This window comes from Panthera tigris, chromosome C2 (assembly GCF_018350195.1).
Source record: "Panthera tigris isolate Pti1 chromosome C2, P.tigris_Pti1_mat1.1, whole genome shotgun sequence".
NCBI lineage: Eukaryota > Metazoa > Chordata > Mammalia > Carnivora > Felidae > Panthera > Panthera tigris.
Genome location: NC_056668.1, coordinates 109,143,213 through 109,164,380, shown reverse-complemented (window position 1 = coordinate 109,164,380; position 21,168 = coordinate 109,143,213). Strand labels below are relative to the sequence as shown.

At 38.0% G+C, this 21,168-nt stretch overlaps 1 protein-coding gene and 1 long non-coding RNA gene across 3 annotated transcripts in view; one reads left to right on the top strand and one right to left on the bottom strand.

The window, feature by feature from the left end:
* DHX36 (DEAH-box helicase 36) overlaps positions 1-7,587 on the bottom strand; it is a 51,084-nt gene extending 43,497 nt beyond the window's left edge. Inside the window, exon 1 of the mRNA XM_007086283.3 lies at positions 6,812-7,587. Within this exon, the coding sequence (XP_007086345.2) occupies positions 6,812-7,078 (267 nt within the window). The 5' untranslated portion in view covers positions 7,079-7,587. The remainder of the gene's footprint in view (positions 1-6,811) is intronic.
* LOC122241956 lies at positions 7,278-9,590 on the top strand. Of its 2 annotated transcripts, XR_006222057.1 has the most exons (4): positions 7,278-7,368; positions 7,721-7,819; positions 8,296-8,389; positions 9,459-9,590. It is a non-coding gene; the product is annotated as an uncharacterized LOC122241956 (long non-coding RNA). The 2 variants fall into 2 exon arrangements; XR_006222056.1 differs by lacking the exon at positions 7,721-7,819 and having other exon boundaries at positions 7,284-7,368.
* Positions 9,591-21,168: the final 11,578 nt, after the last annotated feature.

The window sequence follows — 21,168 nt, the reverse complement described above, 5'->3', positions numbered from 1 at the left end:
TTAAGAGAGGGTAGATTTTTCCTCAAGTGTGCAGACAGGAAAGACGACCAAGATATTAAATGGAAAAAAAAAAAAAAAAAAAAAAAACAGTCGTAGAAAATATATGCAGCACAATCTTATTTTCATTATTATTAATACTGAAATAGATTATTCACTTTATATTCTACATTTTTGCAGTATGTCTTCCAGCTGTACTATTATTATATTTTTTTAAATGTTTATTCACTTCTGAGAGACAGAGAAACAGAGCACTAGCAGGGGAGGGGAGACAGAATCCAAAGCAGACTCCAGACTCTGACCTGTTAGCACAGAGCCCAAGACGGGGCTCAAACCCACGAACCGTGAGATCATAACCTGAGCCAAAGTCGGACACTTAACTCACTGAGCCACCCAGGCGCCCCCAGATGTATTTCTGACACACAGTAGATGCTGCAGAGAAGTTTGCCAAAAGAATGATGGCTGAATCTATTTTTTGCAATGAGTGTGCATGACTTTTGTGTTAAATCCATTTTTCTCTTTAAAGAAATACACAAAAAGAATACAAGCAGATCTCTGGGAAATTCCAGAAGACTTCTGCAACTTAACTGAAAAGTTTACTAAAACAATCATTATGCTTATACAATTAACAAGTCCAAACTCTGGCTGATAGGAAAGCCATAAGGAAGCACAGGTTAGAGCAAAATCTGTTTATTGACAGGTACTAAAGCCCATCATTTTTTTTTTAACTATACAGCATGAAAATCTCGTTAAAATGGTTTATATATCAGACTAATGTATCTCTTCATAGTATAGGGTGTGTAGTCTCCACCAAGACTAGGAGCTTGTACCTGGTTTCTCCTAGACTGCTCTATGCATCTTTTTTACCTGTGATGACTTTAATCTGTAAAGATCTGCTGTAAAAAACCCCAAAACATTGCATATGTCAGCTCTTCAGAGTTCTGCAATTCCTTCTAGTAAATTACAGAACCTGAGTGGTCTTGGGAACACCCAACACAGAGTTTCATTATTGGAACATTTCTGCCCTATACTTTGAATTCTGTAATGTCCTCAGCACATGTTAACATTTATTGCTTTGTATACCTACATGAAATGGTCATCGAGTTTTTTCTTGGCAGTTAGAAACTACAGGACATTTTAATGATTAAAGACTACTCTAGGAAGGAACCCCAAGACATAAAGTCATTATCAAGCAAAGTTTCCTTAATTTTTCCCAACACCTCAACCACCCAAAGGCACTGTTTCTTCTGCTCACTTTCAAAATGGGACAGATTAAGCACTTCTTCTCTGAAGAATGATTTATTTCCAATTGAAAGTCACAGAATAACATTTCTTCAACCAAACAAAACCTTATATTTTGAAGTTTTTTTTTTTATCTCTACTAGCAGAACAAAAGTTCTTCTCACCTTGCTGTATGAGTTTTAGATATTCACAAAGAAGGCAGGATGACTGAAAAATGAAAAGCCCCTGAAAACATAATTTATACTTTTTTTTTTTTTTTTAATGTTTACCTATTTTTGAGAGAGAGACAAAGTACAAGCGGGGGAAGGGATAGAGAAAGAGGGAGAGACAGAATCCAAAGCAGGCTCCATCCTCTGAGTCATTCAGGGCAGAGCCTGATGCAGGACTCAAACCCATCAACTGTGAGATAATGACCTGAGCCAAAGTGGGACGTTTAACTGACTGAGCCACTCAGGTGCGCCCAATAATTTATACTTTTTAATAAAAACACAACTTATACCTCCTATAAATTGTTTTTCACAAGGTTCTCCCACAATGAGGCTCCAGAGGCTATGGGCAGTGGAGATTTTAGGAGTGCCAAAATTCCAAACACGGATCTAACCTTTTTTTTTGGTAGGTTACCTCCTCCTAATCTTCTACCAGTGGTATCACCCTTCACTCTACCTCGCCCCTCAAGCATGGAGAATCTCAATCATGTTTTGGGTGTCATGACTATTTTATTTTATCATGGCATTTAATTTTTTTTATTGTTTTCCCCTTTTTTGGACAACCTCAAATATCCTTGCTTTTAGTCATAAATTCCTGGCAAAGAAGATCCACAGTGATATCCAGCAAATTGTCTACGTTTATTAGCTTCTAATTGTGTGCAACTATTTTAAACCATTACCACCTTCCTGTTCACCCTCAACATTTCACAAAGAAAACAAAAACAAATGGAAAAGTCCTCAACTGATTGCCACTGAACCCAAGTCCACCTGTATCAGAATCTATCCTTTGTTCTCTTCCTTCCTGTTAATGGAATTGGGAGGCCATTTTCCTGCTTAAGGTTGATCTCTCCACTAAACTCTGCAGTCCAATTCCTTTCACCTCCTCAGGGCTAATCCTTCTATTGAGATTTACATTCCTTTCCTAAATCTCTCTCTGGTAGTCATTAGCCTACTGATCAATATTCTGGTTTGCCTCTTTCCAGGTATATGGTGGAAGTACATTTTCCCACCCATGACGTAAGCATGACCATGTGACTTACTGGCCAGAGAAATGTAAACAGGAGTCTCTTAAGAATCAGGGCACTTTACTGTATTCCCTCCAGCTGCCACCAAAACCAGCTACTTTTCAGATGGGTGGAGCTCTGTGAACCATTCTCATAAGGAGAACTCTCAACCTAACTCCCAATGGTCCAGTAATTTGAGTAGAAAAACAACCTTTGTTGTTATAGCTCCCTATGATTTGGAGGCTGTTTACTACTGCAGCATAATTTAATCTACCTGATAAACTTTTCCTCTCCACTGACTCCCTACCATCAGTACATGAACAGGAATAGAGTCAAATTTCTTTACCTTAAAAAGAAAAAACGTTTATTTATTTTGTGAGACAGAGAAAGAGTGTGTGCACATCAGGAGTGGGGGCAGACAAGAGAGGGAGGGAGAGAATCCCAAGCAGGCTCCACACTGTCTGTTTGGAGCCGGACTGGGTCTCAGGAGCCATGAGATCATGATCTGAGAGGAAATCAGAGTTGGTCACTTAATAGACTGAGCCACCTAGGCCTCCCAAATCTCTTCTACAACACAAAATCCTCTTTTGAATCCACCCAACCCTATCAGATACTGCCCTATTTTTCTTTCTCCTCTTCACAGTAAAACTGATTGAAAAGTTCTCCATTTCTTCACCTCTCCTTCACTAGTCAGTCCCCTGCAATCTGGCTTTTACCTCCACCACTCCACAGAAAGGGCTCTCATTAAAGTTGCCAAGGACCTTGTTGCTAAATCCAATAGACATTCTGAGTTCTTACCTTACTTGACATCTCTGTAGCATTTGCCACTATTTGATTACTTTCCTTTTTTTCATACACCCTTTGCTGCCTTCACCACTGCTCCTGGATTCCAAAACAACATCCACCTTATTTTCCTCTTCTCTGGCTGTTCCTTCCTAGATAAGAATCTATGAAACTTCTCTTACTGCAACCCTTAAATTTTTTTACTCTACACTGAACCCTAGTGATCTCCAAACTAGCAACACTGACACCATTTGGGACTCTGTCAGGAAAATAGAATCTCTCACTCCACCCTCGTCCCACATTTTAAAAAGGTGCCAAGACTTTCAAGTCTGAAAAACAATGATCTATAGAATTTAGGCCTGCACCCACTTGTCTTCTCCGTTCACTATCCATAGGACCACGAACTGCCAATCTAGATTTCTCTAGGCATCAGATCCACAGGGCCTCCTACCTCCCTGAAATCCTCACTTTTATGCCCTACAACATCAAACTCAGGGTCCTTAAGCTGAGTCTATCTTCCTCCATCAAGCCTGTTTCTTATATAGTCATACACATGCCATTTATTAATACATACTTGCTTACCCTTCCCTCCCAGATAAAATCACTTTTGAATCTCCTAAATTGCTTTAATCTGTCCACTTTCTTCCATCCATCTTCATGTCCTAATTTAAGCTATCATTTCTCACCTTAATTACTGCAAAGGCTACTTAACTGGTCTCCCTGTCCCAGAACTGCCTCTTTTCAGTTCATTCTCTATACTGGTATGAAAATGAATTTAAACACATACTCAATAATTTATTTTGTTTCAAGTGCTTTAATGGCTTACAGGAGTTCCTAGGGGAAAGTCAATGAATTTCAAGGCGCTGCTTATTTTTCTAGTACCAGGCTTTTCAGATTGTTGCTTATAAAATTATATTAAAGAATCATTATCAGTATCAATTAAAAAAAAAGAGCAAAAAAGATACCAACACCACACTCAGAGCAATGTACGGATAATTATCATTTTATGAAACTTTTTGTTCAGTTATACATACCTGTACACTAGGCTGCAAATTAACATGTATTTCTTCCTGTGGGAAACTGTCAACACGTTTGAAAGCCACTGCTCTGCCTTCATCTCACCACACTCCAACACCCATGCTCTTATTCTTTCAGTTCCTTGAACATGTTCCTCTTGACCTCTAAGTTGTGGCACGTGCTGCTGCCTCTGCCTGAGAATCCCTTTCCAAATCCCCCAATTCCAAACATACACACTTCGCTATCTTCCAAGTTTCACATTAAGAGTTATTTCCTCTGGAAAATCTACAATCTTCCTAGTCTGAGTTAGATGATAATCCACATTCTCCTTTTAATATTTTAACATTGTAAACTATCCCTGTAACAGCCCCTTACACCACAATTTCTTTAAGGTAGGGCCTACACCCTATTAATACAGTGCTTAAGATAGTGTCTCAAACATATCAATCATTAATTTAAAAAAATGAGAATTGAAAGAAAAAGAGCACATTGCTAGAATGTGGTAACTTTGTAAACATAGGGATTACCTAAAAATTAAAAGTTAGGGAAATTGGGAAGCAATCATATATGGCTGAAGGTGGTCAAAAAAAAAAAAAAAAAAAAAAAAAAAAGGTAGGATGAGCCAATCATTGGATCATTGAAAAATGGTCCTATTGAGATAGAGAAGACGGAGATGCATTTTAGAGAGAATGGTAGAAGAATCGTAATACAAAGCAAAAATAGAAGTATATTTACAAAAGCTACAATTACATCAGATTGGGAACATGGGCTCAGAGAGTTAAGTACACAGAGGGAAACCTAGTAGTATATTGAAGCTATATTGCCAAGATTCCTGTAAAACATGTTAGAATGCAACTGAAATATATTCAACTCAGACAGATGTGACCTGGCTTCCAATCCCAAATTGTGAGCTAGAGAATGAGGCAATCTACTTTTTGCTTTTGAAAGTACTGTGAGTGGTTCTACAAAGGACAGACTCAGTGGAGAGCAAGGGTGGGAGCCAGAAGACTAGTTAGGAGGCCAAGAACACTGAACAAAATAGTGGCTTGATCTATGGTAACTGCTGTGGAGACAAGTCGTTGGATTTGGGATATATTATAAAAAGAGCAGGCAGATTTGCTGAAATCAAAGAGAAATATTAAAGATAAATCCTGTTTGGGAGTTGCAAGTGAATAAATGGTAGTAACATTTACTAAAATGAAGGTTTGGGAAGGGGTAGAAATCCAGAATTCCATTCAGAATGATCCATAACACAACTAGCTTCAGGTGGAAATAATGAGCAATTTTTCCTGATTAATTTTTTCATCTGTTCGCATATTTTCCCAACCAATATCATATTTCTCAGTATCATATTTCTTTAGATTCCCCAGGGCAACAGCCACAATGTGAGCTAAATAAAACTTGATAAAGAGTAACTTTTCTAGTTACTGTGCACATCCTTTTATAGCAATCAGCCAATTATCCTTGCAATGTCAAGATGACTTAGATGTGCTCCCCTTCATTTAAAAAAAAAAGTCTTCTCAATGAACAAGTTAATTTTGGGCTGACAAACATGTACGTATATATATATTTTTTAAAGAGAAGGTGATAAGGTGTGAAGATAAATGGATAGTGCCAAAAAATCATTTTGATGAAAATGACACGGATAAAAGAAAAATAAAGAAATGGAATAATTTAAAAGCAGAAGCCTAAATGAGAACTTAATTACATACATTCAGTACCTAACATGAAAGGTGCTTTTAATGAAGTTACTAAAAAGTTGTTCTCAGGCTTATAGTAAGAAAGCTTCTGTTTAATTAAAAACAAACAAACAAACAAACAAACAAAAAAAACTAAACTAAAATAAGCCACTCAGCGAACTTTAATGCTTTCCTTACTACAGATCTTCAAGCTACAAACCGAAAGGGCCGGGCGATCACCAACGCTAAGAGACTAATCTCTTGAAACGTCTCCTATTTCTAGGATCCCACGTTTCCTTCTCAAAGAGGAGCTGCTACTCATCAGAAACCTCCCCAGCCCAACATAAAAACAGAAAACCTGGGTTTGTGGCTATTTTTTAATGCTAAATATGAAAGCTAGGCTATTCTTCTGAGCGATCTACATTCAAAATAGTACTTGACAGCTTTTATTCCGCGCAAACTTGTATGAATCAAGAAGACCGCTATTTTCGAACTCTTTGGGCAAAGAACTTAAATAAATGACCAAAATTTTCCTAAGGGAAAGGGTGGCCAGGGATACTAACACAGTGATACCCCAATGAAGTTAACTTCGGATAGGACGTGAACTTAACATTTGTTTTGTTCACAGTTCTCACGTCCTTAAAGCAAAATATACATCCAGCCTGCACAAATCCTAACTGCTCCAAGTCAGATGAGCATGGCTAATGTTAAACTACATAATATCCGCTACCGGAAGTTGTAGCATAATACCTTTGCACACTTGATTTTCATTTCACACAGCACATGCATGAGTCAAGGAACAAAAAACGAAAAGGTTAGGGGCGGCGGAAGGGAAAAAGCCTGTCCTGCCTCATCCCTCTCCACTATCGAGTTTCAGATTTACCTCCTGCCTCTCCGCTTCCTTGTTCTTCTGACCCTGTTTCTTCGCGTACCACAAGCCAATTTCGCGGCCTTTCAGGTGCCCGGGATGTCGGCCTCGGCCGCCTCGACCACCTCCTCCTCCGCCGCCGCCGCCGCCGCCCCCGCCTCCAGAGCCTCGGTTCCCTCCATGGCCCCCTCCATGGCCCCCTCCATAGCTTCCCCCGTGGCCCCCGCCGGAGCTGCGGGGCCCGCCATCGCGGCCCCAGCTATGATGGTAGTCATAGCTCATTGTCCCAGCAGACTACAACTCGTGAGAACCTGCAACCGCTAGAAATGGCGTCCGGGCCCGGAAGCTAGTGCACGTCCACTTCCGTTTTGCTTCCGGCGCCCAGCGCGAGAGGGAGGGCTATTGGAGCGTCACAAGTAGCTGTTTCCGGTGACGTCAGGGAGGACGACATCTGTTTTCAGGAAGTTGGCTCAGGTGAAGTCTTCTTTGGTGTGCCCGCAGTCCTCTATTTTTGTACCTCTGGAAGGAGAGGGAGCAAAAGGCTCGCGGGTTTCCTTACCTACACCAAACATGTGAGGAAATAGGTTTTACTTTTTACTTTCTTATTTCCCATGATTAAATCCGGAATTTGCGTCCAATTAGGCCGTGGATAGTAAACATCTGTTGACACAGTAAAAGAACCTGTGGATCGATGCGTTTTCTCCTGAAAGTCTTGAAAGAAATGAAATGAGTTCATATTTTGGGTTTTTTGGTAGCTACATCTTGAAAACAGCTTGACACCAGTTTGAAATACATAAATATAAAACTGCCCCTGCCTTTCTTAAAGGATTGTCATTATTTACTGCCTTTATCCAATAGGGTGCAGGGGACACTAGGTTCACTAGGGGACATCCAGTTCATTTACATATTTTCACTGATTTAAAGGTGCTAGGGATACTCACTGAACACGACAAGTGTGGCACCATCTTTCATTTGCTTACCGTCTTGAGAAGATAAAGGCAAAAGAAATGGTTGTGCAGTGAGGTAAGAAAGGAAAATGCTGTATGCTTTGAAGGGGTCCAGAATACACCTCTGTGGCATAAAAATTACTTTGAGCAGAGGCATTCAATTCCTGAAATCTTGGAACTTCCTAAAAGCAGAGCCTCCCAGAAGGATTCAAAAGAACTCAATTGTCATAAACCCCTTCCCCTGGGAGAGGAACTGACAAGATGGACTTATCACTGGAGACTAGAAGTCAGCATTCCAATGTTAAACAGGCTAAGCAGGCATTGCCACAAAACTGTTATATATCTCATCTATTTCGTAAGAGCCCATTTTTCCTTCCTAGAAGTATTTTCCCATGAGTGCCTTTCTCCTCCTCCTCTTCTCCTATTAAGATGGTGTATAAGCCATCTGTTCTACCCATCTGTTGAAACACATTTTTGTATGAAGTCCCATGGGTATGTGATTAAATTTGTCTCTTTCCTTGTTAATCTGTCTTTTGTCATTTTAATTTGCAGGCCTCTCAGAAATAAACCTAAGAGAGTAAAGGAAAAGATTTTTCTTCCCAACAGCCATAGATGTTACTGCACAATAACTTAATTTTGGAGTCAGGTAAGTCCTTTTTAAAGCACTAGAGGTTAAGCAGTGACTTTTGAGATAAATAGACTTTAGCCAGACTAATGAGGAAGGGGAGAGATTATTCCAGGTGGAGGAAACAATGTGTATGAGGGGAAATGATAAAATTGGAGACTGAGAAATATTGGAGACTGAGAAAACTCTACACTGAAATTTAAAGACTGTTGGAGAAGACCAAAGAGGTAGAAAGGAGCATAAGCATGGAGGAACTTATATACCACTGTAGAGAACAACAGTAAACTTTAGGTAGGAGACTGATTATTTTGGGCTGTTTTGAATAGAAAGGAATGGAGGAGGCAAAAGTGAATATAGAGAGGCTAGTTAACAGGCTGTGGTTTAGTGGAGGCAAGATGGAACATGGGAAGGACTGGGATCAAGAGTTATTTGGAGATATATATGTCAGATTTGCTGATTCACTTGATATGGATAATTAGAGGAAGTGGTCAGATAACCCCTGAGTTTACGATTTGAATGACTACCAAATAAGAAGGTACCATATCTTGGGATGAAGAACACTAGATGAGGAGGATTTTTTTTTGGACTTGAGGGAGGGTTGAGTTAATGTGTCTAAATAATACATGTGGAGTTTGAGGAGCCTATGAAACATACAAATACAGATGTCTAGAAAGTGGTTGACTACATGAGTTAAAAGCACAGAGAGAGCGGACGGAGACACATTTTGGTAGTCCATAGCAAATATGATTAAAACTATTGAATAGTTCCAATAAATGTATTGAAATTCATTGGGCATACCTATATGACAAGTATGTGAATTTTTCAGTAGGTAAGATTGAGTAGGCATATTGGGGATGGTCGCGGCAAAATTTGAAGGAGATAGTGTGGGTTGTTAGGTGAGAAAGTGTTATGAATTGAATGTGTCTCCTCAAAGTTTATATGTTGAAGCTCTAACCCCCAGTGTAGCTGTTTGGAGATGGTGCCTCTAAGGAAAGAAATTAAATGAGTTCATGGAGTTGGGGCTCTAATCTGATAGGATTAGTGTCCTTATAAGAAAAGATACCAGAGAGCTTATCCTTTCTTTCCTCAGAAGAAAAGCATGTGTGGACAAAGAGGCTATATAGAAGCCAGGAAGGGTGCTCTCACCAGAGAACAAATCTGCTGGCACCTTGATCTTGGGCTTCCCAGCCTCCAGAACTGTGAGAAATAAATTTCTGTTGTTTAAGCCAGAATAATACCATAAATAAGTGGTACTTAATTATTTAAACATGGTATTTACTTATTAAACCAATAAAGTGGTTTTTTTTTAAGTTTTTATTTATTTATTTTAAGAGTGAGAGAGAGAGAGCATGCATGGGGGGTGGGGGGTGGGTGTCGTGGAGAGAGAGGGAGAGAAAGAGAATCCCAAGCAGGCTCTGCACTGTCAGCACAGAGCCCGATGCACAGCTCGAACTCATGAGCTGTGAGATCACAACCTGAGCTGAAGCCAAGAGTTAGAGGCTTAACTGACTGAGCTTCCCAGATGCCCCTAAAGTGGTTTAATACCACCGAAACCTGGGGTATTTATTAAGAGACTAAGTGGAAAAGAGAACTAGTGTTTATTTGTTGCTTAGCATTTGCTGGATATTGGGCCAGGCAATTCACATTTATGGTCTGCAGAATGTGACCCTCATAGATGTCCACATCCTAATCCCTAAAACCTGTGAATATGTTAAACTACATGGCCAAGGGAAATTAAGGTTGCTAATCAGCTGACCTTAAAATGGGGACATTATCCTAGGTTATCTGGATGAGCTCTGTGTAATGGAATGTAGGCAGCATCTAGAGCTGGAAAAGGAAATGGATTCTCCCTTAGAGCCTCCAGAAAGGAATACACCTTGCCACACCCTAAATTTTAACCTAGTGAGGATCTTATCAAAAGTCTGTGCCACAGAATTATAAATTTGTGCTAATTAAGACTCCAACTTTGTGGCAATTTGTTATGGCAGCAATAGGAAAGTAATATGATATTCCATATTTCATACAATCCTTATGAAAACCCCAGAGACAGAGGTAGTGTGATCTCTATTTCCTGATAAATTCTATTATTTTCCTTCACCTCGTGTTTGTTGATCCTAAGCAGAATCTTAGTTATAAATTTAAAATTACCATGTTTTCCTGACTTCTTCAGCATGAAGTAGTATGGTATTGCTTTAGGCTATTGCTTTAGACATACACTTTAGAACAAATGGGAAGAAAAGTATCAGTTGGTACTTTTTTTTTTCCTGCTTTGGTTGGAACCAATAAGAATTCTTAGGTTACCTAATGCCAGAAAACAAAAGGAATGACTGACTCATAACTGCCATTGTTACTTTTGCTGATGCCTTGCTTTGTGCTGTGCTCTGGGAATGCTCAAAGATGTCTTTCTTAAATGTAATCTCCACTAATCATGGGCTGGGCACAGAATGCAAAACTATTGCATTCACACGCATGGCATTTGGTATCTAACTCCCACAGGCATGGACCTCCCAGTCCAGTGACTCCCAAGATGGCAGCTAGGGTGAGCCACATAAGACCACACCATTATGGGAAACTACCAGTTTTCCCAATCTCAGGAAATCTCTCATTCTCCATTTTCTTTACCTCAACCATGTGAAACAACTCTAGCATAATTTTTCATGGGTCTAATATTCATGAGGGACTGGATGGGAATTTTGTTTAGTGTTCCCCTTGGAAAATGGAATCCTTAATGGACTCTGACCTCTTCTTGGTGGTGGGGAGAGGGGACATGCTGATAAGAGTAGTCTTAGATCTGTAAAGATCTGACTGTTTTGGGGTGGAGGTAGGGAGACATGGAGAAAATGTTTCCTTCTTATATCAGGAAAAATACTGGAAAATTATCAAACAACTCAATAGAACATCTTGTCACATAAAATTTGGGGGCTCAAATTGGGAAATTTGAGTTACATTGAAGGTGAATTTGTGGAGAACACTTCGTGATAATAATGGTCGTAGTAAAATCACAAATTTACTTAAAATACAATTCAGATGGACAAAAAAAATGTAGAGTTTCTTCTTGTTCTTGTTCTTGTTCTTCTTCTTCTTCTTCTTCATCATCATCATCATCATCATCATCATCATCAATTTTTATTGATCTAATGTCTAAATTCCCTCCCTGCCAGGCAACAGTAGTGGAAACATCTTAAAATTGCCAGTTAACTTTCCTTGTTTCAGGTAATTATGAAATTCTTCTGTTAGACCTTCTTCTCTCTTTCTCTCCACTCTCATGGGATGACTTACTAGGGTCTGGAATCACTTGAAGGCCCCTTCATTGAAAGAGGTGCCCATTGATCCTGGGTTTTGCCAGGAACCATAGCTGGCTGTGGGCTGGAACTCCACAATAACCTCTCCATCTGGTTTCTCTGTGTGGCCTAGTTTCAGCCTCCTCATAGTGTGGCAGTTCCAAGAGCAACTGACACAGGACAAGGTGTGTCACATGACATTTTTAGTAACTAGCCTTGGAAGTCACATAGCAACTAGTTACTAGTTGAGATAGTTACAGATGTGGACTTAAGTTTAAGGCTTCACCACGGTAGGGGAGGTCAGACTATAAGAGGAGCATGTAGGATGGGAAATACTGTGTTCACTTTTGGAAGATACAGCTGCTGTAAGTGCTGACTCAGGCCCTCTGGAAACCATGTTGCACCAGTGTTTTGACAGTTTTACAGACTTCTCACATTGCAACACAGACACAGACACTCTCCATATGGCAACTAGACGTAGGAAAAAGGATGGTAGTACTGTAAGTAACATTTATTGATTGCTTATTATATGTCAGGTATTATGAGTAGGCATATTTTCTATTTTATTACAGTTAGGGCAAGAATCTCAACATATTGAAGGACTAAAAAAAATGAGACCTCTCCAAGGAAAGGATACCACTGTCACAGATATATTTCATGAAAAATAATACAGTCTTATGAAAGTTAGAAAAAACTAGGTGTCTGCAGCATTATTTATCCCTGCTTGCTTTATAAACCTTCCATTTTTAATCACTGAAACCTCATTTATCTGTTTATCAAAGGTGCTTTTGAAATACTGAATCAACATATTTTCAGTCCTCTCTTCTGTAACTCATGTTCCTCAGTAGACATTTCACAATTATAACTCCAGAGAGGGGAGAGTGTAAAGTCTGCTTTAGGCAGGAGAATATGTAAGAGAATATGGGGGAGTGGGGGCGGGAGGGGAAGATGTGTTTGAATTTTGACCTCCCTTCCTTATCTCAGCTTTTACCACATTTCCTGCTTGTAGCTCTGAAAGAAAAACATATTTGGAATTTTTTTTACATGTCTGTTATAGTTTTTAGCATATCCAATGTTTGTGCTAAAGGGAAGAGTTAATTACTGAATCCCTGTATTCTCCTGGAATTCTGGGAGATTTTACTTTTTCATTACCTCAAGTTGATCTGTCCTCCTTTATGCCAGTTTTGTCGGTTCCTATCACAGCTTCCTTGTTTCTCTTACCTTTGGGGAATCTTTTAGACAAATTAGGATTTTCTCCTGATCTTCATTCTAAAATTGGTAGACACTGAGGTCTTTTGATCTAAGAATACCAAACCTGTGTTCTACCCAGATCCACCCATTTATTCTTCTCGAATAAAGGAGAGAATTGTATCTTCATCATAGTAGGATTTCCATATAATGTAGAGAAGCTTCAGATCCTTAACCTTCACTTAGTATTTTCAAATTTTGTATATAATGGTATGGCTAAGAGATTTTAAAGATAATCTTATCTGCCTGGCTCTCCTCATCTCTAATCTTTCTATTATCCACTCAAGAATAACTGAGCTCTAGAGAGTTTAAGCATAGATGAAACACTGGTGGAGTCAGAGTTAGAGTTGGAGATTGAAACTAAGCTTTCTGATTCCTAGCCCAGTGCTCTTTCCACTGTACAGCCAAGATAGTTACACACTCTGAAAGGTTATAGATTGTGGACATGTCAGAGTCTCTACGGAAAAGAGGTAGCAATCTTAAAATGGTAATTCAGGGGAAATTTGTACATTAACATATTATATGTATATAGGTGCAAAAAAATCTTTTAAGAGACTATAAAATATATCAGTAAGCTGGAGTTAGTAGCTGCAGAGATGTTCTTATCTCTAGGCCCAAGTGTATGAAGAAAGAGAGCAGGTACTGGCATCCTGAAAGAAAGTGGCATAGAATCAGCTTTCTACAAGAAGCAGTGACTGTTGATAAAGGGGAAGATCCAGTCCAAAGTGGTTTTTCAGAGAAAGAGAGGAATAAATACCCTGACCTCACTCTCTTCCTTGTCTCTGATTTCTTGATGGAAGTCCCCATTGACCAAACCCAATGGGAAACAGAGATCATTTGCTTCTGTCTGTTGGTATGGTTGGTGCAGGTCAGTGTCTTGGTGCAGAGGGTAGAATGGAGAAGGGTAGAGGAATTTGCAGGAGAAAAGTTAACATAAGTAATGCTTTGGTCCAGAGCATATTTTGGTGCTTTTAGTTGCAATGAACTGTAAATATTTCAATAAGGGCTAAGATCCATCAGAGAATTTCCTGTCCCTTTATTCTCCGTGAAATGCAGATAGTGTCTGCGTTCAGCCTACCCTTTGAATTTCATTGACCGAACAACTTAGTGGCTCCAGAAGGCACTGCTTTCTTTGTGATTTGGGGCATTTTACCATTAGCTGTGGGAGTGGAGGTGTTCTCACCCTTATGCTAAGCTTCTGAAGACATGACATACTTGTTCTTCTATTATTATCTTCTTTCAGGGTAGGTCTTGATGATGTCCAATCATAATTTTCTTTTTTCACTCAAAATACTGAACGATAATTTTTTTATTCTAATAGAAGTTTATAAAGCAAGTAGAAGGTACTTTTAGCAGGAAATTGGTAGACATTACCTATTTCCTTTTTAATTAGTATAGGTTACCTATGTTTTGGGGGAAAAACACCTAGATTAGGTATAACTTGCTTCACAACTATAGTGTGATTGGATAACTTATTGTCCAATTCTGTGAGAGTTAAAGAGGACACTATTAATTGTTATGCCAGGAAAACAATTGTAAACTGGGACTATCCCATGCAAACCAGATGTTTTGTCATTGTAACTATGAATTACTGCCATTGTCTGCTAATTCTATCTGCTTCTCATAAAAAGAAAGAAAAAATGGATTTTAGTATTCATGTTAAACATCTTCTTGAATGTTTTGCATAACATATTTTCCCTTGAAAACTACATAATCTAATTCAATTAGTGGATTTTTCGCTGCCCAATGTAAGCAGACAATCTGGGAATTTAGGGAAAAATGTTTTGAATGAGTACTAAGAAAACAAATTTTAATACTTTTTTTCTATATAAAAAATAATAGAAATACAAACTCTTAAACTTAAGCAAGTAGCTGTGTATCTTCACTACTGGAACCAGCTGACCATGGATTTATCCAAACCCTAATATTTTTTGACCTTCACATTTTAAAGCTTCTGGGGATTGCATTTCTGCTAAGTGGTGGAGACTAAAATTTGCTCCTGAGGTATTTTTTTTCTTTTTTTGTGGAAAAATTACTCAGTGAGACTATGCTTATGTAAAGGTACAGATTGTCCTCTGTAATAAACTGTTTCAAAATAATGTGACCCCAGGAACCTAAATCATTCTTTGTAATATTGCAGAAGATTGTCATTGTGGTCATTTTGTATTTGGGTTTTGATTGCCCAGTGCCAGCAAGTTCCTGCTCATTCTCAAGAAGAACACGTGATTTTGTATTTGTGTATGTGTTCTTTGTGGATTTTGAAGTTGAAATCCCAAGACTGTAGGAAAGACATACAAATATGATTTTTTTTTTGTATCTTGAGGTGGAGAAGAAATCACATGCACAAACTGATCTATGTTTGTAGCAGTATAGTCTGTTCTAGAATCAAGACCAGATAACTCAAACCCTGGAAGATGTGCCATTCTTGGATTGTGGTATGCATCTGCATCTTGTGACACGAGGGATGGGGCACTATTTACATTCTAATAGTGTGGTGTATTAGTGGTGTTAGTGCTTAGTGGGGTCATAGCATGTGTCAGAGACTGGATAGCTAGCTGTTTGCCAAATTTAGGTTTCTTCTTCCTCTGCACAGATAGGTCTATTTCTTAACCTCCTTTGATGTTAGGAATGTCTGTATACCCAGAGGTCTCCAGTGTAGCAGAAGCTGCAGTGATTGAGGTGCTGTTTTTCCAGGCCATCCCTGGAACAGTACTTGCTGGATCCTCTCTGCCCTTTGCCCTTATGCCAGCTTAATATGGATGAGGATAATGATAATAAAAATGAAAGAGTGGAACTACAAGATGGAAAGAGCCTAGATCCCTGAACCATACCTTAGAAGAGAAAGTCTCAACTACTTTTAACTGCTTTTAAAAGCTTTTAACTGCTGCTGCTTTTCTTCAACTCTTTCAAGTCTCTCTTTTTTTTTTTTTTAAATTTTTTTTTTTCAACGTTTTTTTTTAATTTATTTTTGGGACAGAGAGAGACAGAGCATGAACGGGGGAGGGTCAGAGAGAGAGGGAGACACAGAATCGGAAACAGGCTCCAGGCTCCGAGCCATCAGCCCAGAGCCTGACGCGGGGCTCGAACTCACGGACCGCGAGATCGTGACCTGGCTGAAGTCGGACGCTTAACCGACTGCGCCACCCAGGCGCCCCAAGTCTCTCTTTTTTTTTAATGTTTATCCATTTTTGAGAGAGAGAGCATGAGTGGGGGAGCAGCAGAGAGAGAGGGGGACAGAAGTTCCGAAACATGCTCCACGCTGACAGCAGTGAACCTGATGCGGGGCTCGAATTCACGAGCCGTGAGATTATGACCTGAGCTGAAGTTGGATGCTGAACTGACTGAGCCTCCTAGGCACCCCTGTCTTCCAGATCTTGTGCAAATTCCTCTTTCTAGCAGACACTAAATCTGAAACTTGCCAGCAAAAGAGACTGGAAAATGCAGTTTTCAGGCTTCTAGCCTCTGTGATATGTGGAGAACATAAGAAACATTGGGATATTCCAAGGTATTAACAGAAAATAGATGCCAGAGGTAATTTTTTACCTCAAATTACAGGCTCCATAGAAAAACATTTAAGAAATGTAAGTGGAGAATCTGGGTGGCTCAGTCAATTGAGCGTCCAACTCTTGATTTTGGCTCAGGTCATGATCCTAGGGTCATGGTATCAAGCCCTGCATCAGCTCAGCATGGAGCCTGCTTGGGATTCTCTCTGCTCCCTCTGCCCCTCTCCCCAGCTCACATGCGCGCTCTTTCTCTAAAATAAATAAATGAAAAAAAAAATTTTTAAAGAAATGTGTAACTTAGGTAGTTACCAAGGAAATCCTTCCTACTTATTGAATCAGAATACAATACCATCACCATCGCTATTGCTACCACCCTAATTCTAGCAAATATCATCTCTAACCCAGACTATTAAAATAACCTCCTGTTTGTTCTGTAATCGTATTTGTACTTGTATCGTCTTTTCCCCTTGACGATAGCAGACAGTGGTCATTTGTGATTTTGTAATCAAATGTGTCATTTCTTTGCTCAGAACCTTCCGATCACTTCCCACCTCATTTAGAAAAAGATTCAAAGTCCATACCTGGTCTGCAAGGCATTAATGGTCTGCCTCTCTGTGCTTTTATTTGTCTTTGTTTCCAACTACTTTTTCTCTCACTCTTCTGCATTCACATTGACCTCCTGGATGGTTTCATAAAATACCAAAGGCATACTCCTACTTCTGGAAACTTGATGCTCCCTGGGATAGAACTATGATTTCCCTAGATACACAGCATGTTTCATCACTTTATTTAACTCTCTGATGAAATAGTATGTTATCAGTGAAGTGTTTCCTAACTAAAGTATTTGAAAAAACACTCCTTCCATCACTGTCCCTTTATTTTCATTTTTTTTCTCATCATTTTTACCTCTGGTACCTACTTTCTATCAATACATTTAGCATTACCTGATATCTATCTATCTCTATCTATCTATCTATCTATCTATCTATCTATCTATCTTGTTTGTCTGGGTGCCTTGGAGCAGCCAAATAGTAACAGTGTGATTCAGAGTAGGGGTTTTGGCTCATTCCTTATCAGCTTGACTTCCTGAGGAGCTGGAAATTAGTCATGTGAGCTGTCTACCATGCTTTACCCTACCCCTACCATGATGGAGCCCCAGTAAAGACTCTGGATGCCAGGATTCAAATGAGCTTTCCTTGTTGGCAGTATTCCCTATATGTTATCATACGCTGATGCTGAAAGTAATGCTATCTATGACTCCATGGGGAGAGGATAACAGAAGCTTCACATTTAGACTTTTCCTGGACTTTGCTATATGTGATTCTTCTCTTGACTGATTTTAATCTGTATCCTTTCCCTGAAATGAACTGTAACTGTGAGAATACAGCTTTCTGTGAATTCTGTGGGTTGCAGTTAATTATTGAAACTGATAGTGGTTTTGGGATACCCTAAATTTGCATTTGGAGTCAGAAGTGAGGGAAGTCTTATGTAGACTGTGTTCTCTAAATTTGCAATTGGTTCAAACTCATACAAATGTACATATATGTGTGAGTGTGTATGTGTGCGTTGTTTTTGTTCAGTCATAGTCCTAAGTACCTAGAACAATTTCTAGCATATAGCAGGCATTCTATATGCTATAATGATATAATGTTACAATAAATGAATGAAAGTAACTTAATAGAATAAATAAGAAACTAAGAGAAAATCTGTTTATGAAAACCAATACTAAAAACCACGTTGAGAAAAGCTTTGAAACAATGCATAACCAAATGGTTTTTTATTACATTCTGAGTAATACTGTGATGGTTACTGTCTTCAAAATGGTTGCCTCTGTCAGTCACAACTCTTGGAACTCTTTGGGATTATATGTGGGTTTATATTAACTGGGAGTCTTAGAGATATGTATTTACAGTTTGTAGGAGTCACCACCAGATGGTGATATTTTTATTAGATAATAAGTAGTTTTTGAATTCAGATTCATGAATTTATAGAGAAAAGAAATAAACTATATGAAATATTGAATTTATTAATAATAACAGTATAACAGAGTAAGCTATTTAAATATAGCACAAGATATCTAAAAGGGTATTTCCTATACCAGAAATACATTTTTGCAGTCATAATCACTTAAAATTTTTTTTTAACGTTTATTTATTTTTGTGAGAGAGGGAGACAGAGTGCAAGCAGGGGAGGGGAGAGAGAGAGGGAGACACAGAATCCAAAGTAGGCTCCAGATTCTGAGCTGTCAGCACAGAACCTGACTTGGGGCTGGAGCTCGGGAGCCATGAGATCATGGCCTGGGCTGTAGTCGGATGCCCAACCAACTGAGCCACCCAGGCGCCCCATGCAATCATAATTGTTTTAAAGAGTAGGTAGAGTTTATACTGATATAGTTTAACCTTACTCTTTCTTTCTTTCGTTCGTTTTTTTACAGTATAATTTATTGTCAAGTTGGCTAACATACAGTGTATACAGTGTGCTCTTGGTTTGGGAGGAGATATTCCTGCGTAGGCACAGCCCATTGTATTGACTAAAGTGTCAATACAGCACAACTTTTACATGCGTCTAGTGTACGGTTAATTCAGCAGCTAAGGGCAATTAAATGGGAATATTGTAGGTTTTTTGTTTTTGTTTTTGTTTGTGTTGTTTTGTTTTGCCAGTTCTCCTAGCATAGGCCCAAGTCTAGTGAAAAGAAAATAGAACACAGGAGGAAAGCACAGTATTACTGTTTTCCAATCCAGTTCTGGTGCTCTTTAAATATTGATTTCCATTGTCTTCTCCTATGCATTAAAGAACTGTGCCAGCTAGAAAGGATTTATTTGTATTTAAATCTTTATTTTTTTTAAGTTTTATTGTGATTCTGTTTCTAATTTCCTTTCTGACAGAAATTGTACTCGAAAGCAACAAAATCATCTTTCTTTTTCATAAAATTATACACCTAAATTTAATGTATCAAAACTTACCTTTTACAAAGCATTATTAGAATATTCAGTTCAACTTTACTTTTATAACAGGCATTTAATGCCATAAATTTATAATATTTGATTGATCTGGCCATTTGTCATTATGGTGCAATAGCCTTCAATTTTAGGGTTATAAAAAGGCTCTTAAAATAAAATATATTTATATAAATAAATAAATAAATAAAATACATTTGTAATGATAATATATTTGAATTTGAATTTATGTGTTATACATTATTTGAGGCTTGTTTTACAAACATTACTAGTTGCATTACATTTGGTTCCCAAATTTAGAAGATGAGATGCTGAGAGATTACATGAGAGATAAAGTCCACTGAGAGAATTATTTTGAAAATGACTTCTTGATGGCCAAAAAAAAAAAAAGTCTTCTGGAGATGAAATGTCTGAAAGTCCATTTCAAATAATTTAGAATTCTGATTCAATATAAAATAGAAACCAAAATAAATCATTAAAAGAATAATTCACTCAGTCTGTAGTAAATAAGATATGTAAGATGTGTTGCACAGTTAAATACCATGTAAAATGTCAACTCAATAACTTTGGAAAATAAACACTGAAGTAATACATTTAATGTATGTTTGAAGAAAGATCAGAATAAACCATTTTTAAGAAACAAATTAGTCTATTTTTTGAGATATACATTACTAATAATTGGACAAGGTGATTCCTACATTTTTGCAATGTAACACATTTTAAAATTAATCTTGAAATGTATATCTTACACTCATTTAATAATATATATTGAATTTTCTTGAGATACACATCTTTGAGAAAAAAACCAAAAAGTACCTGAACTTAGGACAAGATTTGTACTAAAATTTTCTATACTTTAAGAATAGCTAAGAAAGTTTGCCAAATCTGCAGCTTTAGAAACATACAGTTTTATTTTTTACTTAGTGGATTTTCCTCTGCTTTACCTGGAAGTTTGTTAATCTAGTTGAGCATCCCTCACGGAACTTAATCTGGCAGTGTTTTTCCCCAATTTCCATTAAAATAAAACAATTCTAGAATGATGATGTGTACATATACAACTTTTTCCAATAATATTTTAGTTATGGACTACTAATTCCGCTTATAACACACAACATTTTGTTTCAAGGGCAGTCTTGACATAGTAGAAAGATGAAAGGAAAATACATTTTAGAAAGGAAGAAAAACATTTAGTAAGCAATTCATATTTTATGGAAATGAAGGAAACAACTATTTACAGATTATGGACATGCATGTTTCAAAGATGGAAGCTAGCTAGTTTGCCATTTTACATGAGAATATATTTTCTAGACATCAGTGTAAAGCTAAAGCAGTTAACTGTAATGAGCTTCTTTTGCTAGGCACATGTAGGCAAGTCTCTTCAAATACAACTCAGAATTTTGCTACATTTCTTCCATTCCCAAAATATCTTTTACCCTTTGCAGTAAAGTCTAGTATTACGTGTTGAAACATGAGAATTGGAATAATATATTTATTGAATTTATACAACTTTCTGTTTACTCTGAAGATGACAAATAGGCAAAAACGTTAGTATATGAGGCTGATATTTGATCTAGAAAACAGCCTAGGAATCAGATAAACAAACCTTTAAATACCACAGTGTGTGATCTACAGGTAATACATCAAAAGCACTTAAGTGTTTACACTAGTTCTAGCTGCTCCTCCTAAAAACAATTAACTACTAAATCTGTAATGCTTATGTAAACCAACAGGTTATAAAGGAAATCAAATAGCCTCAGAACAAAAGCGTTAAGTAGTTTGAACTTGCAGATTCATTCTTGCCTTTATTATAC